Source organism: Oncorhynchus clarkii, chromosome 3 (assembly GCF_045791955.1).
Source record: "Oncorhynchus clarkii lewisi isolate Uvic-CL-2024 chromosome 3, UVic_Ocla_1.0, whole genome shotgun sequence".
NCBI classification, from domain to species: Eukaryota; Metazoa; Chordata; class Actinopteri; order Salmoniformes; family Salmonidae; genus Oncorhynchus; species Oncorhynchus clarkii.
In genome coordinates, this window is record NC_092149.1 from 22,909,754 (window position 1) to 22,928,211 (window position 18,458).

General features: G+C 42.2%; 1 protein-coding gene across 1 annotated transcript in view; it reads left to right on the forward strand.

Annotated features, from left to right (window-relative positions):
- Positions 1 to 13,062, forward strand: part of LOC139405829 (tRNA (guanine(10)-N(2))-methyltransferase homolog) — a 28,594-nt gene extending 15,532 nt beyond the window's left edge. The window contains exon 13 of the mRNA XM_071148264.1: positions 12,534 to 13,062. Within this exon, the coding sequence (XP_071004365.1) occupies positions 12,534 to 12,686 (153 nt within the window). The 3' untranslated portion in view covers positions 12,687 to 13,062. The remainder of the gene's footprint in view (positions 1 to 12,533) is intronic.
- Positions 13,063 to 18,458: the final 5,396 nt, after the last annotated feature.

Consider the following 18,458-nt stretch of genomic DNA (forward strand, 5'->3'; position numbering starts at 1 on the left):
GGCTGCACAGTACTCTTTTATCTATGGCTGTTATGATATAATTTGGGACCTTGAGCGTGGCTGAGGTGCACCCTTGACCAGCTCGGAAACCAGATTGCATAGTGGAGAAGATACGGTGGGATTCGAAATGGTCGGTGATCTGTTTGTTAACTTGGCTTTCGAAGACTTTAGAAAGGCAGGGCAGGATGGATATAGGTCTGTAACAGTTTGGGTCTAGAGTATCTCCCCCTTTAAAGAGGGGGATGACTTGGGCAGCTTTCCAATCTTTAGGGATCTCTAGGCTAGTAATAGGGGTTGCAACAATTTCGGCGGATAATTTTAGGAAGAGGGTCCAGATTGTCTAGCCCAGCCGATTTACAGATTTCCAGATTTTGCAGCTCTTTCAGAACATCAGCTATCTTGATTTGAGTGAAGGAGAGGGGAGAGGGGGGGGGTGGGGGGGGGGGTGCTTTGTCAAGTTGCTGCGGGGGGTGCAGAGCTTTTGGCCGGGGTAGGGGTAGCCAGGTGGAAAGCATGGCCAGCCATAGAAAAATGCTTATTGAAATTCTCGATTATCGTAGATTTATCGGTGGTGACAGTGCTTCCTAGCCTGTGGGCAGCTGGGAGGAGGTGCTCTTATTCTCCAAGGACTTTAGTGTCCCAAAACATTTTGAAATTGGTGCTACAGGATGCAAATTTCTGTTTGAAAAAGCTAGCCTTAGCTTTCCTAACTGACTGAGTATATTGGTTCCTGACTTCCCTGAAAAGTTGGATAGCGGGGGGGATATTCGATGCTAATGCAGAACGCCACAGGATGTTTTTGTGCTGGTCAAGGGCAGTTAAGTCTGGAGTGAACCAAGGGCTACATCTGTTCTTAGTTATACATTTTTTGAATGGGGAATGCTTATTTAAGAGGAAGGCACTTATAAAGAATAGCCAGGCATCATCTACTGACGGGATGAGGTCAATGTCCTTCCAGGATACTAGGGCCAGATCGATTAGAAAGGCCTGCTCGCTGATGTGTTTTAGGGAGCATTTGACAGTGATGAGTGGTGGTTGTTTGATCGCTGGCCCATCACGGATGCATGCAATGAGGCAGTGATCGCTGAGATCCTGGTTGAAGACATCAGAGTTGTATTTAGAGGGAAAGTTGGTCGGGATGCTAGCTATGAGGGTGCTCATGTTTATGGATTTAGGGTTGTACCTGGTAGGTTCCTTGATAATTTGTGTGAGATTGAGGGCATCTAGTTTAGATTGTAGGACGGCTGGGGGGGCTAAACATATCCCAGTTTAGGTCACCTAGCAGTATGAACTCTGAAGATTGATGATGGGCAATCAATTCAAATATGGTGTCCAGGGCACAGCTGAGGGGGGTCTAACAAGCAGCAACAGTAAGATACTTATTTCTGGAAAGGTGGATTTTTAAAAGTAGAAGCTCGAACTGTTTGGGCACAGACCTAGATTGAACTCTGCAGGCTGTCATACTATCTCTGCAGCAGATTGCAACTCCGCCCCCTTTGGCAGTTCTATCTTGGCGGAAAATGTTATAGTTAGCGATGGAGATTTCAGGGTTTTTGGTTGTTTTCCTAAGCCAGGATTCAGACACGGCTAAAACGTCCGGGTTGGCAGAGTGTGCTAAAGCAGTGAGTAAAACAAACTTAGGGAGAAGGCTTCTTATGTTAACATGCATGAAACCAATTCTTTTACGGTTACAGAAGTCAACAAATGAGAGCACCTGGGGAGTGGGAGTGGAGCTAGGCACTGCAGGACCTGGATTAACCTCTACATCACCAGCGGAACAGAGGAGAAGTAGGATAAGGTTACGGATAAATGCTATACGAACTGTTTCCGTCTAGCACATTCGGAACAGAGAGTTAAAGCAGCAGGTTTATGGGCACGATAGCATAGATTCAAGGCATAGTGTACAGACAAAGGTAAGGTAGAATGTGAGTACATTGGAGGTAAACCTAGGCATTGCGCAATGATGAGAGAGATATAGTCTCTAGAGACGTTTAAACCAGGTGATGTCATCGCATATGTAGGAGGTGGAACAACATGGTTGGTTAAGGCATATTGAGCAGGGCTAGAGGCTCTACAGTGAAATAAGACAGTAATCACTAACCAGGACAGTAATGGACGAGGCATATTGATATTAGAAAGAGGCATGCGTCCAGTGAGTCCAGTGAGTGGTCGGGCTGACTGGGGACACGGCGATTCAGACAGTTCGCAGGCCGATGCTAACAGTTAGTAGGCCGCGGCTAAACGAGCTAGCAGTTAGCAGACCGGGTTAGCAAGCAAGCAGTTAGCAGGGGCTGGCAGTTGGCTAATAAACAGTTAATAAACATTGATAAAAGATACCAGTGTTATGAATGGAAATATAGGTAAACTTTTCCTTAATGCAACTGCTGTGTCAGATTTCAAAAAAGCTTTACGGCGAAAGCACACCTTGCGATTATGTTAGGTCAGCGCTAGTCACAGAAAAACATCCAGCCATGGTCCGAAGAAGGAGAGGTGTCAGAAATAGCGTTATAAATATTCACTTACCTTTGATGATCTTGATCGGAATGCACTCCAAGGAATCCCAGTTCCACAATAAATGTTTGTTTTGATCGATAAAGTCCATCATTTATGTCCAAATACCTCCTTTTTGTTTGCGCTTTTAACCAAGTAATCCAAATGCATAATGCGCGATCACTTGTTCAGACGAAACGTCAAAAAAGTTATATTACATTTCGTAGAAACATGTCAAACGATGTATAGAATAAATATTTAGGTTGTCTTTATCATAAATCTTCTATAATATTCCAACCCGGAAAATTCCTTTGTCTTTAAAAATGCAATGGAACGCAGCTACCTCTCACGGGCGCGCACGCGTGATCAGCTCATGGCACTCTGCCAGACCTCTGGCTCAAGCTCTCATTCTCTCCTCCTCCACAGTAGAAGCCTGAAACAAGGTTCTAAAGACTGTTGACATCTAGTGGAAGCCTTAGGAAGTGCAATATGACCCCATAGACATTATATTTGATAGGCAATGACTTGAAAAACTACAAACCTCAGATTTCCCACTTCCTGGTTGGATTATTTTCTCCGGTTTTTGCCTGCCATATGAGTTCTGTTATACTCACAGACATCATTCAAACAGTTTTAGAAACTTCAGAGTGTTTCCAAATCTACTATTATATGCATATTCTAGCTTTTGCGCCTGAGTAGCAGGCAGTTTACTCTGGGTACCTTTTTATCCAAGCTACTCAATACTGCCCCCCAGTCCCAAAGAAGTTAATGAACATGCACCTGTGAAACGGTCGTTAAGACACTAACAGCTTACAGACGGTAGGCAATTAAGGTCACAGTTATGAAAACTTAGGACACTAAAGAGGCCTTTCTACTGACTCTGGAAAAAACAAAAGAAAGATGCCCAGGGTCCATGCTCACCTGCGTGAACGTGCCTTAGGCATGCTGCAAGGAGGCATGAGGACTGCAGATGTGGCCAGGGCAATAAATTACAATGTCCGTACTGTGAGACACCTAAGACATCGCTACAGGGAGACAGGATGGACACCTGATCATCCTCGAAGTGGCAGACCACGTGTAACAACACCTACACAGGATCGATAAATCCGAACATCACACATGCAACAACTTCCCGAGTTACACCAGGAGTGCACAATCCCTCCATCAGTGCTTAGACTGTCCGCAGTAGGCTGAGAGAGGCTAGACTGAGGGCTTGTAAGCCTGTTGTAAGACAGGTCCTCACCAGACATCACCGGCAACATTTTCGCCTATGGGCACAAACCCACCGTTGCTGGACCAGACAGGACTGGCAAGAGTCGTAGTTTTGTCTTACCAGGGGTGATGGTCAGATTTGCGTTTATCGTTGAAGGAATGGGCGTTACACCGGGATCAATTTGGAGGTGGAGGGGCCGACGTGGTCTGGGGCGGTGTGTCACAGCATCATCGGACTGAGCTTGTTGTCATTGCAGGCAATCTCAACACTGTGCGTTACAGGGAAGACATCCTCCTCCCTCATGTGGTACCCTTCCTGCAGGCTCATCCTGACATGACCCTCCAGCATGACAATGCCATACTGCTCGTTCTGTGCGTGATTTCCTGCAAGACAGGAATGTCAGTGTTCTTCAATGGCCAGCAAAGAGCCCTGATCTCAATCCTATTGAGCACGTCGGGGACCTGTTGGATCGGAAGGTGAGGGCTAGGGCCATTCCCCCCAGAAATGTCAGGGAACTTGCAGGTGCCTTGAGGAGGACATGCACTGAAGTACTTAATGCAACTGGTGGCCACACCAGATATTGACTGTTACTTTTGATTTTGATCCCCCCTTTGTTCAGGGACACATTCAATTTCTGTTAGTCACATGTCTGTGGAACTTGTTCAGTTTATGTCTCAGTTGTTGAATCTTATGTTCATACAAATATTTACACATGTTAAGTTTGCTGAAAATAAATGCAGTTGACATGTGAGAGGACGCTTCTTTTTTTAATGTTTACTATGAGTTGTCTGTGTGTGTTCTTTAAACGTTCACGTGCAATACAACACAGTTACAGTTAAGGGGGATGTCGATGGTGCTTCTCTCGAGGTCTGCAGTAAACCTCAGCATCTGGCTATGTTTGGCTTTTTTTATATACAGCACTTAAATGACTTAATCACACATTTTATGGAAAATAATCCATCTTTGGATTTGACAACCTCTTCACTTCAAAACACCAAATTGTTCCCATAAAGGAAAGCCCTGCGCGAATCACCGCAAACACACACACACACACACACACACACACACTCTAGAATCTGTCTCTGACTCCCAGCGCCCCAAACCTGGAACATATCTCATAGCATGCTACTATATATAGATACAGTTCCGTTAAAGTATTCATACCCCTTGACTTATTCCATATTTTCTTGTTACAGCCTGAATTCCAAAAACATTTTTCTCTCAATTGTCTACAGAAATATCTAATTTACATACAGTACCAGTATAAAGTTTGGACACACCTACTCATTCAAGGGTTTTTCTTTATTTTACAATTTTCTAGATTGTATAATAATAGTGAAGACATCAAAACTCTGAAATGACACATGGAATCATGTAGTAACCAAAAAAGTGTTAAACAAATCAAAATATATATATACAGTGCCTTGCGAAAGTATTCGGCCCCCTTGAACTTTGCGACCTTTTGCCACATTTCAGGCTTCAAACATAAAGATATAAAACTGTATTTTTTTGTGAAGAATCAACAACAAGTGGGACACAATCATGAAGTGGAACAACATTTATTGGATATTTCAAACTTTTTTAACTAATCAAAAACTGAAAAATTGGGCGTGCAAAATTATTCAGCCCCCTTAAGTTAATACTTTGTAGCGCCACCTTTTGCTGCGATTACAGCTGTAAGTCGCTTGGGGTATGTCTCTATCAGTTTTGCACATCGAGAGACTGAAATTTTCGCAAGGCACTGTGTGTATATATATATATATATATATATATATATATATATATATATGAGCTATTCTATTCTTCAAAGTAGCCACACTTTGACTTGATGACAGCTTTGCACACTCTTGGCATTCTCTCAACAAGCATGAGGTAAGTCACCTGGAATGCATTTGAATTAAGTGAATTAACAGCTCAAATAAGCAAAGAGAAACGAGTGTCCATCATTGCGAGAGTCCATCATTACTAAGGCATGAAGGTCAGTCAATCCATAACATTTGAAGAACTTTGAAAGTTTATTCAATTGCAGTCGCAAAAACCATCAAGCGCTATGATGAAACTGGCTCTCATGAGGACCGCCACAGGAAAGGAAGACCCAGAGTTACTCTGCTGTGGAGGATCTGTTCCTTAGAGTTACCAGCCTCAGAAATTGCAGCCCAAATAAATGCTTCACAGCGTTCAAGTAACATACACATCTCAACATCAACTGTTCAGAGGAGACTGTGTGAATTGATTTGCTGAAAATAAACCACTATTAAAGGACACTAACAAGAAGAAGATACTTGCTTGGGCCAAGAAACACGAGCAATGGACATTAGACCGGTGAAAATCTGTACTTTTGGTCTGATGAGTCCAAATTTCAGATTTTTGGTTCCAACTGCTGTGTCTTTGTGAGATGCTGAGTAGGTGAACTGAGTATGATCTCCGCATGTGTGGTTCCCACCGTGAAGGTGTGATGGTATGGGTGTGCTCTGCTAGTGACACACACTTAACCAGCATGGCTACCACAGCATTCTGCAGCGATACTCCATCCCATCTGGTCTGTGCTTCGTCGGACTATCATTTGTTTTTCAACAGGACAATGACCCAACACACCTCCAGGCTGTGCAAGGGCTATTTGACCAAGAAGCAGAGTGATGGAGAGCTGCATCAGATGACCTGTCCTCGACAATCACCCGACCTGGTTTGGGATGAGTTGGACTGCAAAGTGAAGGAAAAGCAGCCAACAAGTGCTCAATATATGTGGGAACTCCTTCAAGATTGTTGGAAAAGCATTCCAGGTGAAGCTGGTTGAGAGAATGCCAAGATTGTGCAAAGCTATCAAGGCAAAGGGTAGCTACTTTGAAGAATTTCAATATAAAATATATTTTTATTTGTTTAACACTTTTTTTTTTTGGTTACTCTATGATTCCATATGTGTTATTTCCTAGTTTTGATGTCTTTACTATTATTCTACAATGTAGAAAATAGTACAAATATTTTGAGTAGGTGTATCCATCCCTTTGCTAAGACACTCCAAATTGAGCCCAGGTGCATCCAATTTACTTTGATCATCGTTGATGTCACTACAACTTGAGTCCACCTGTGGTCAATTCTATTATTTATACATGATTTAGAAAGAAAAACCTGTTCATAAAATGCCGCGCAGTTAACGGTGTATGCCAGAGCAGAAACTATACCATAAAGTCCAAGGAACTGTCCGTAAGAGCTATATACAGTGGGGCAAAAAAGTATTTAGTCAGCCACCAATTGTGCAAGTTCTCCCACTTAAAAAGGTGAGAGGCCTGTAATTTTTATCATAGGTACACTTCAACTATGACAGACAAAATTAGAAAAAAAATCCAGAAAATCACATTGTAGGATTTTTTATGAATTTATTTGCAAATTATGGTGGAAAATAAGCATTTAGTCAATAACAAAAGTTTCTCAATACTTTGTTATGTACCCTTTGTTGGCAATACTTTGTTATATACCCTTTCCTCCATGCAGATCTCCTCTAGAGCAGTGATGTTTTGGGGCTGTTGCTGGGCAACACGGACTTTCAACTCCCTCCAAAGATTTTCTATGGGGTTGAGATCTGGAGACTGGCTAGGCCACTCCAGGACCTTGAAATGCTTCTAACGAAGCCACTCCTTCGTTGCCCGGGCGGTGTGTTTGGGATCATTGTCATGCTGAAAGACTCAGCCACGTTTCATCTTCAATGCCCTTGCTGATGGAAGGAGGTTTTCACTCAAAATCTCACGATACATGGACCCATTCATTCTTTCCTTTACACGGATCAGTCGTCCTGGTCCCTTTGCAGAAAAACAGCCCCAAAGCATGATGTTTCCACCCCCATGCTTCACAGTAGGTATGGTGTTATTTGGATGCAACTCAGCATTCTTTGTCTTCCAAACACGATGAGTTGAGTTTTTACCAAAAAGTTATATTTTGGTTTCATCTGACCATATGACATTCTCCCGATCTTCTTCTGGATCATCCAAATGCTCTCTAGCAAACTTCAGACGGGCCTGGACATGTACTGGCTTAAGCAGGGGGACACATCTGGCTTTGTTACTTTGTTCCCAGCTCTCTGCAGGTCATTCACTAGGTCCCCCCGTGTGGTTCTGGGATTTTTGCTCACCGTTCTTGTGATAATTTTGACACCACGGGGTGAGATCTTGCGTGGAGCCCCAGATCGAGGGAGATTATCAGTGGTCTTGTATGTCTTCCATTTCCTAATAATTGCTCCCACGGTTGATTTCTTCAAACCAAGCTGCTTACCTATTGCAGATTCAGTCTTCCCAGCCTGGTGCAGGTCTACAATTTTATTTCTGGTGTCCTTTGACAGCTCTTTGGTCTTGGCCATGGTGGAGTTTGGAGTGTGACTGTTTGAGGTTGTGGACAGGTGTCTTTTTTATACTGATAAGTTCAAACAGGTGCCATTAATACAGGTAACGAGTGGAGGACAGAGGAGCCTCTTAAAGAAGAAGTTACAGGTCTGTGAGAGCCAGAAATCTTGCTTATTTTCCACCATAATTTGCAAATAAATTCATTAAAAATCCTACAATGTGATTTTCTGGATTTTTTTTTCTAATTTTGTCTGTCATAGTTGAAGTGTACCTATGATGAAAATTACAGGCCTCTCTCATCTTTTTAAGTGGGAGAACTTGCACAATTGGTGGCTGACTAAATACTTTTTTGCCTCACTGTACCTGGGAAGAATAAAACGTTTTCTAGAGTACAGTGGTCTCCATCATTGGGAAATTGAAAAAATATGGAACTAGAGCTGGCCGTCTGACCAAACTGAGCAAGAAGGAACTTGGTCAAGGAGGTGACGAAGAACCCGATGACCACTCTGACTGAACTACAGAGTTCCTTGGCTAAGATAGAAGAACATGCCAAAGGTGCTTCTACAAAGGTATTGACTCAGGGGTGTGAATACTTATGTAAATTATATATTTCTTTATTTCATTTTCAATACATTTGCTACATTTTCTAAAAACATTTTGTTATTATGGGGTACTGTGTGTATGATGGGTCAGACAAATAAATCAGGCTGTAACACAACAAAATGTGGACTAACTCAAGGGGTGTAAATACTTTCTGATGACACTGTATACAGTGGTGTCAAATAATTGACAACCTTGATATAGATGAGCAAAATGACTGTGTAAAATAAATCAAATACTGAGCCTCTAAAATGACACAATACATTATTTACTATTAATTTATGTTGTGCACAAAATAATCTGAAACAACCAAAAGTAACTGCAAATGCTTCGAAGTTTGGAGTACTTGAAAAATGTATTTTATACTGTCATTGTTTTTTAATTTTTTTATCAAGGGTGTCAATTTGGGACCCAACTGTTTATCACATTTCCGTAGTCTCCTCCTGGCAGGCTGTATCCAGCAATGCTGCTCAACCCAGTCTTCAAAGGCTTCTGCTTTACAGGCCGAAGTGGTAAAAATCTAATCAAGATGGGCATTCCTGACTGGGCCGTGAACCTGGCCCTTCTCCCCGTCCTCCATATATTGTGATGCGATGTTGGCTCAAAACTGAAATTGCTATTTATCCAATCGGAGTTAAGGATTCGCAATAGCTAGAAAGCTGGAGAATGTAGGCTACCATTCATATTGAGATCAAATCAATGTTTATTGTTTGCGTACACAGTTTAGCAGATTATATAGCGGGTGCAGTGAAATGGTTATGTTACCAGCTCCTTATAATTCAGTACAATGTCAAACAAGTACACACACAATGATACAGAGACTCATCCATGCTTTTATTACAAGCAGGCTTGATTACTGTAATGCTATTCTGTCGGGTCTACCCAAGAAAGCCATTGGTCAACTGCAAAACATACAGAATGCTGCAGCACGGGTACTGACCAAGACCATATGAAGAGCGCACATTACACCGGTTTTAAAGTCTCTACGCTGGCTGCATGTGCGTTTTTGAAATAAATGCTAAGATTATTCTATTGGTTCTTAAAATAATTAATGATTGTGCACCCCAATACATGTCAGACATACTTTTTAGTTATGTAACCAGTAGGTCCCTCAGGTCCCGTGGTACTGGCCTTTTAACTGTTCCAAAGCTCAGGACCAAGATGCATAGAGAGGCAGCTTTTAGTTATTATGCCCCCAGCCTCTGGAATAGCCTGCCAGAGAACCTGAGGGGGGACAAAACTGGACATATTTAAAAGAGATCTTAAAACACACCTTTTTAGCTCAGCTTTTCCTTAGGGTGATTTTTAGTCTTTCAGTTTCTATTGTTATTCCTTTGTTTTCTATCCTCAGATTTTTGCTAATCTATAAAAAATGTAAAACTGAACATTTTAGATAAGTATTCAGACCCTTTACTCAGTACTTTGTTGAAGCACCTTTGGCAGCAAATACAGCTTCAAATCTCCTTGGGTATGACGCTACAAGCTTGGCACACCTGTATTTGTGGAGTTTCTCCCATTCTTCTCTGCAGATCCTCTCAAGCTCTGTCAGGTTGGATGGGGAGCATTGTTATCACAGCTATTTTCAGGTCTCTCCAGAGATGTCCAGGCTCTGGTTGGGCCACTCAAGGACATTCGGAGACTTCTCCAGAAGCCACTCCTGCGTTGTTTTCGATGTGTGCTTAGGGTCGTTGTCCTGTTGGAAGGTAAACCTTCGCTCCAGTCTGAGGTCCTGAGCGCTCTGGAGCAGGTTTTCATCAAGGATCTGTCTGTACTTTGCTCCGTTCATCTTTGTCTCAATCCTGATTAGTCTCCCAGTCCCTGCTGCTGAGGAACATCCCCACAGCATGACGCTGCCACCACCATACTTCACCGTAGGGATGGTGCCAGATGTGACGCTTGGCATTCAGGCCAGACGGTTCAATCTTGGTTTCATCAGACCAAAGAATCTTGTTTATCATGGTCTGAGAGTCCTTTACGTGTCTTTTGGCAAACTCCAAGCGGGCTGTTATGTGCCTTTTACTGAGAAGTGTTTTCCATCTGGCCACTCTACCATAAAGGCCTGATTGGTGGAGTGCAGCAAAGATGCTTGTCCTTCTGGAAGGTTCTTCCATCTCCACAGAGGAACTCTGGAGCTGTCAGAGTGACCATCGGGTTCTTGGTCACCTCTTTGACCAAGCCCTGCTCAGTTTGGCCGGGCGGCCAGCTCACAAAGAGTCTTGGTGGTTCCATTTAAGAATGATGGAGGCCACTGTGTTCTTGAGGACCTTCAACGCTGTTTTGGTACCCTTCCCCAGATATGTACCTCGACACAATCCTGTCTCGGAGCTTTACGGACATTTCCTTTGACCACATGGCTTGGTTTATGCTCTGACATGCACTGTCAACTGTGGGACCTTATATAGATGTGTGTGTCTTTCCAAATCATTTCCCATCAATTGAATATAGCACAAGTGGACTCCAAGTTGTAGCAACATCTCAAGGATGATCAATGGAAACAGGATGCACCTGAGCTCAATTTCAAGTCTCATTGCAAATGGTCTGAATACTTAAATAAAGTATTTCTGTAAATTTGCACACATTTTTAAAAAACTGTTTCTGCTTTGTTATTATGGGATATTGTGTGTAGATTGTTGAGGATAAATAAGGCTGTAACGTAACAAAGTGGAAATAATCAAGGGGTTTGAATACTTTCCGAAGGCACTATGTATACACTGGAACAATTTACACTATGTACTAAGAATGATGTGTACAGCAGTAAATATATTAGTGAGCTATGTCAATAATCCATTATGTAAATAAGATATGCTGTGGGTATAAACAGTCACTAAATACAAAGTACAGTAGTAGAATTATTAGAATGAGCTATGATGGGAATAGAGTATTTAAATACTCAGTGGAAAATGGGAAGTGTCCAGTGGTTCAATGTCTCTTTCATGGGACAGCAGTGTTGGTTGTGTGTGTGTGTGTTTGAGAGAGTTTGCAGTGTCAGTTTGTGTGAATTTAACTGCTTCCATTCAGAAGTGATGTTTGTGTTTTTAACTCCTACCACGGAGCACTTTGAAGTTAGTTGCTGAGCTTTTATATTCTGTGTTGAATGGTTTGGTGTATGGTTGTGTTGGGAAATGTTCAGATTTGGGACAGGTGTGTGAACTCTAGGCCTATCAATGACTGACTACCAGGTAGAAAATATAACCTGGAAAATTTTGACCTCTGTGGTTATTGAATACCCTGCTCTAAGGAAGTATTAGGAGCTTCATATCTGGGATTGCTCTTTAAGCTCTTGGATGTGGTGGAGACTGAAGGAAACTATCTCTAGGTCCATGACAGGTTGCCTGGCAGTGGTAACCAGGGCCGACAGAGAGAGGTTGTGTTGACAAATGGCAGGCCAGCTGTGGAGTCATCCCTTCTAGCACTCTGCATCCCCGACACCTCATTACTCCTCATCCCTCTCACCATCCCTCCCGCTCCATCCAACTTTCTGTCCACCCCGGCACATTCTTGCCTGCTGGCCTGCCAAACACTGCCTAACGACCTGGCCAAAGCCCTAACCAGGACAATATGAGGAACTTAACACTCTGCTAACATTTTATTATTGTAACACTGAGCTTGTGACGGCAAGGTGGAAAACAAGGTGAGAATTTTATCCTGTGGTTGTTTGGTTAGTTTAATGGGATACCTGGCAGAGGTCTGATATCATCTGATTTCTTTCTTCCTTCACCTGTGTTCAAATGCATTTTTATGACGCTAAATTTGTTTACTTAACCGATGTTGTAGGTGAATTGGTTCCGCTTTGTGAAGGCAAACCCTCTCACTTTTTTCGAAAATTTAAGAGGTATAATTGTACTAAGAACTTTCTGTTGTTGGTATATGGGGCTAAATTGTATTTTCTCTCTCTATAGGAGACAGATGCGCTGGCCCACCTGTCAGACCCTCACTTTAGCCCGTACCAAGGCCACAACGCCTTCAGGGAAAAGTACTTCAGCGGCATCAGCAAGAGGACATTGACAGGAAAGGAGGAGACCAACAAGATGGCCACCAACGGTGGGGAGTAATGTAAGGATCACACGATGGCCCAATTCCAAATGGACCCCTAAGCCAGTATGCAATTGTGGAGAGGATTTCACCGGTGCAATCGATATGGTAATAACTCCACCTTGCTGTTTGATAGGCTAGGTGAAAGTTTCACCATATTGCATATACAAATTGAATCCTCACAGATCTGCACAAGAGCATTAGGTGAAGGTTCTAGGGGTCCATTTAGGATTGGGCCGACACCTGCCTATGGTTTACAATGGACTCCATGGGGACATAGGGCTCCCTGTTTTAAATGTCTCATTTTCTATTCAAATATGTTTTTTATTGTTTGATGTTTATTGCCCTTTGTGTAATAAGTGTGAATTGTGAACGAATAAACACCATTTTAAAATATGTATTTATTTATTTATTGGAGGCAGGAGATTTAAGGGCTCTCAATGTTCTACATCTTTCTGTGTTATTTTTGTCTTATCCCAGCAAGCACAATATCAGACTTGTTTCAAGAGGGCCCTAAGTGTCTAGAGTACTGTTAAAGGGCTTTACTTTCAGGCAGCTGTATCCATGTACCAGAGGGCATTTAGATAACAGTTTGACAGTATCCCTGCAAGATTCCAGATGAGACAAGGGACAAACTTGTTTCAGACAAGTCGTTTCTCAAGCTTTTATATCCGGACATTATAAGAAACGAACGGTTCCTTATTGTAAAGACACAGAATAAGTTTCTGAAGTGCCAGCCATGGTTCGTTTGTTGTTTTGCCATCATTGGCAGAATCTGGGAAATGCTCAACTGTGTGTTCTTTTAGTGAAGGTGTTGTTTATCTAAAGTTGGCTCTTGAGAAGTGATGCCATCATCTTGGCCACCCTGCATGGTCCAAGCCTTGGGGGTGTTGTGTGAAGTGATGTTTGTGTGACTGAAGGAAATACTTTTGTGGAGGGGGCCTGGTGTTTGTGGGGGGCAGTGCTTTTGAGGACGGTGGGTATGTCTTAAATGGCACACACATTTGACCAGAGCCCTATTGGCGTTTATATAGGAAATAGGATGCCATTTGTGACGCAGACTGAATCATACCAGTCTACCTTTGACAATTTGGAAAGATGAGAAGCAACCTAACTGTCTGTAGTTTCTGTCAGAAATCTAGACTCTTGTCACCGCTGAATCAGTGAGGAATAACTTTAGATGAGGTTCATTTTACCTAGCCACAGCGATCAGGCTGGTTCCAACTGGCTAAATGTTACCTGCTAATTTATCAAATCTGACTACTTTCAAAGGGTTAAGCAACCATCATAACATAATACAAAGTTATTACAGGGTTTTTATGGTCATTAAAAGTAATGGATTTTGTAATGGTGTTTTCTAAGCCTGGAAAAGTCATGGAAATGTATTTAATAATTTGATAATAAAATGTATTTAGGCACAGGTTTTACATATTTTATCAATCCCCCAAAAAATCTGCATATCGCCAAGATCGGAATGATGCATTAGCGCGTCTGTGTTTGTAAATTCGAACCGAATGTGAATCAAAATCATTTTGTGAATCGCGAACAGTAATTTTAGGAAAAAAAGATTAGATGTAGCCTTTCTTTTGGATTATTTGGCTTCAAAACTAGTTTTGTAGATACTTCCAGTTGATTTGGGCATCCAGTGTATAGGACATTGCAACTCAATAGATGCTAGTCAGCAGGGGCGGACTGGGACCAGAAATCGTCCCTGGCATTTGTAACACATCGGCAATTTTTTTTCCATGAGGCCCCCAAACCGGCCCGTTTTCTTCCCTTGAGGCCCCCATTATTAGTCCAGATAAAAAAACAACTAGTTAGGCAGGCCAACTAGACTAAAAGCCCATCTAGCAGATAACTAGTCAGCCTGCAAAGTAAACACTTCTAAGGCAGCTAAGATAAATATGACTACAAAAGGTACTTTCCTGAAGAAAAGTTGTGGAGTTGCATCTGCTGAATAAAACAACTTTGTAGCCTACCAAAGCCATTTGCTCTTTGATATATTAAATCAGTGAATTATTTCCAAAGACATAAAACGTATTTTATATGTTATACATCAAGGGTGGTCAACCATCCGCCAGGAGAGCTAGTGGGTGTGCAGGATTTTATTACAGTCCCCATTTAACAAACCACGTTTTGGAAATGATCTGCTCAGCCGAGGCTTGATCAAATGCCTGCACACCCAGTATCTCTACAAACTGAGGGTTGACCATGTGTTTTTTGCAATTGCCTATCTAGTATTTTACTTTGGGGGGGTTAAGTGCATGCACAACTACAGGAGATTGTAAATGGGATCAGAGAGCAGCCTGCCAGTGTCAATACCGCATTACACATACTTTTTTTATACATTATGTACGTAGAGACACCGCTAATGGTTGGTAATGGAAGTTTGGTTTAAAAGTCATGGAAAAGTCATGAAATTCCAATAATGACCGGAACGGAGCAAATGGAAAGGCATCAAACATGTAAACAATGTATTTGATGCCATTCCACGGATTCTTCTCCAGCCATTACCACGAGCCTGTCACCCCACTTGAGGTTCCTCCTGGAACCCTGTTATTACTATTCCATAAATCAATCAAGGATCTTGTTTTTAGCAGGGGCTGCGTTGACACCTTCCTGTAATAAAGATGGAATACTACTACCCTGTCTGTTGGTGAACTGTGACCTTTGAACTGAGACAGATGAATAAACCCATGACCTAAGAGGCTGAGCTCTCTCAGTGCTGGTGGTAAGGTGGAGGCCAAGTGTCTAGGGCTTGTTAGGGGGGTAGGGGATAGGTTTTGTTTCTGGACAGGGCCTGTCAGCGTGTTGGGCTGAAATAACATTACACTGGAGCCCTGAGAGTGGCATTTTGAGGGCAGCACCAGTCCACTGACCAGCTTCTAGTCCAGTAGGAAACCTGTTGTAAATCTGTTTCCAAAGTGATATGGTTATGCTTGTTTATTTTCTTTTTTTAATGATGTGTTGATTTGCACTAATGGTTGTAGAATTTGCACTAATGGTTGTAGAATGGTTCTGAGTATGATGCCTGTCAACCCAGTAAAAGACGCACACATTTACTAGAGCTATGAACCCAATGAGATATGATTTCTAGTCCCTGAGCAGATTAAATGGCATCTGTATTGAGGTCACTTGAAGACTTAGGAAAACTCCTCAGATTGAAGTGTTTCTTTATCCTCTGTAAGGAAAGTAAGTAATAATAAACTGCAGTTAGTGAACTAATTTCCTGTGTTTTTAAATTAGGTGTGTTGTTTAAATTGGGTGTCCAAGAACAGGCCTTTAATAAACTAATAAAGGGCAAAAACAATGACAGCAACAGGTCTCTATTTAACAGCAGGGCTATTTTGGATGGAAGGAGTAAGGTGATGAGCACTTATTTATGTGATACAGATGGTGGCAAAAAATACAGCCCTGTTTGGTGGGTTGGTTGGGTGGTTGGTATACCCAGACTAAAGAGGACATGTTTAGATGAGTGAGGCACTCTCAGTCAGGCAGCCCAGGCCCAGACCAAATGACAGGGTGCCCCCACCTTTTACCCCACTGCAGTTAGTCAGCAGCTTTCTGTGTTTTCCGACCACAGTTTACATGTGGCTGGGTCATTTTTCATCTCCAAAGCCTACGTAGCAACCATTTATATACTTTACTCCTCAGCCTGTTTATCAACGGGGTTCAGCTGCACCCATAATTCCCCCCAATTTCCCCAGAGAAAAAGGGCAAAAACATGATCACACGATCGCCAGTTGCATCGTTTGTGGTGCATATCGTTTAGATTTCCCAACATGCCTTGGCCCATCAGGGGAAACTCTACCCTACCACACGACACACAGACCTCCCATCTTCCCTCTATCCCCCCCAAACTCCTCCTCACCCCTTCATCACGTGTAAACAAACAATTTCTATGAAGAAACAGAAGAGCTTTTCAGGCTTGTTATTTTTACTGGTCTCTCTATGGAGTGTTGCCACCACGTAGTGAGAAAAAGTTTACTCAAACTTCCAGTGTGTGGCTGGAGACTATAATTAGGAGGGGGTTCCTTCCTTCTTTGGACGTGTGGTGTACATGAACACTCTCACTCTCTCTCGCTTTCGCTCTCACTCTCTCTGATGCTGTCCAGACACAAGTAGATACAGGGTTGTTCCACCTCAAAAAGCACAAGAAAGAGGATTTTGACACCCACCATCTCAGGTTGTTCTGAAATCGTTTCTGTTGTTAGAAAGATTAGCATTCCCGAAACATTATTTTGTTGAAATGTAATTTTTAATTAAGCTAATTGATTGCACCCAAATTGGCCATTTTAATATATAGGGTTCATATAATATTCAATACATACAGTACCTAACATCTGATTTGGACCAGACTTTTTTTCTAACGATGAGTTATACATGAGGAATCCAAAGGAATGGTCAAAAATCACCCACGGACCTCCCAGAACCCACGCTAAAGTAGTATGCTACTGCGGAATGGAGTTTTTATTTCTTCATCCTAGGTATTTTTGTATTTGTATTTATTGAGGATCCCCATTTTCAGTGAATTTGGGGATGTTTTGTTCCTCTGTTCAGAGAAATCAAGAAATCAGTCATTGACGTTGTTAAGTTTGTGTCCCATCCTACATCCTGATATTACCAAAAAATAAACCTAAGAACTTCAATGACAGGAGAAGAACATCACCAAATTCACTGAGAATACATTACATAGGATGAAGAAACAATTCTCTGAGCCGCAGCTCCATGCTACCTGTCAAGCAGAGAGCTGATGCTATATACTCATTGTTGGGGTGGGATTGACGTGGGGAGTCCATGGAGGGTTTTTGACCAATTCTTTGTATTCCTCATGTCTTACTCATTGTTAGGAAAACGTTTGGTCCAAATCTAATATCATTTTTTAATTAGGGTGAACTATCCCTTTAAAAAATGGGTGGGGAACAATACTCTGAGCTGCTCCTTAGTACTTGTAATTATTGAATATTATTTGAATCCTATAAATTAAAATGGCCAATTTGGGTGCAATAAATTAGCTTAAATTCACAGAGATTAAATTATATTTAAGCATTCCAGAAATTGTATTTTGTTTATCTTATCTTGTTTCTAACAACAGAAAATATTTCAGAGCAATCTGAGATTGTGGGTGTCATGGCTTGCAGAAATGACATGGAATGACCCTGCAGTGGATTTAGTTGTTTCCTTTCTCTTAGACCAGAAGGGAATTTTGTGTATTCACTCTTCTTGCATACAGTCATATCTTTGTTGTGCACATTGTCTATTGGGAATAGATGATTGTGTTGATTGTGGTGATTCATTGTCTTTCTGCCACTCTAAAATGTCCTCTAAAATGTGATCATTTGCAGGATACTGAGGGATTGTCTATAAAACCTGATAGAGATATTGTTGAAGTGGCAGGAAACACAAAGGTCCAGGGTACTACCATTACAAGTCACATACCCTGTGAGACCAGAAAGTCCATGTCCATGCCATCATATCAGTCAAGGCATCTCCTCTGCATCCCTAGATCCTGGAGGCCTGACTGCTAGCCTGGGGGAGGGGTTGGAAGCTAGCTGCCCCTCCAGGCCCGCTGTTCCAGAACACTGCGTACTCCTGATGACTTTCTCCAGCGTGTGAAAGAGCCCTCCAAACTGCTGAGTCAGTCAAGGTAACCAGATGATTAGCATCATTTGCCAGCAAGCAAGAGGAGGAGGAGGAGGTAGAAAATGAGGAGTATCACCCCCCCACACCCCACCAGAGATTTAGGGAGTCCAGGTCTAGGGAGAAGAAGACATTCATCATGGTGATGTCTC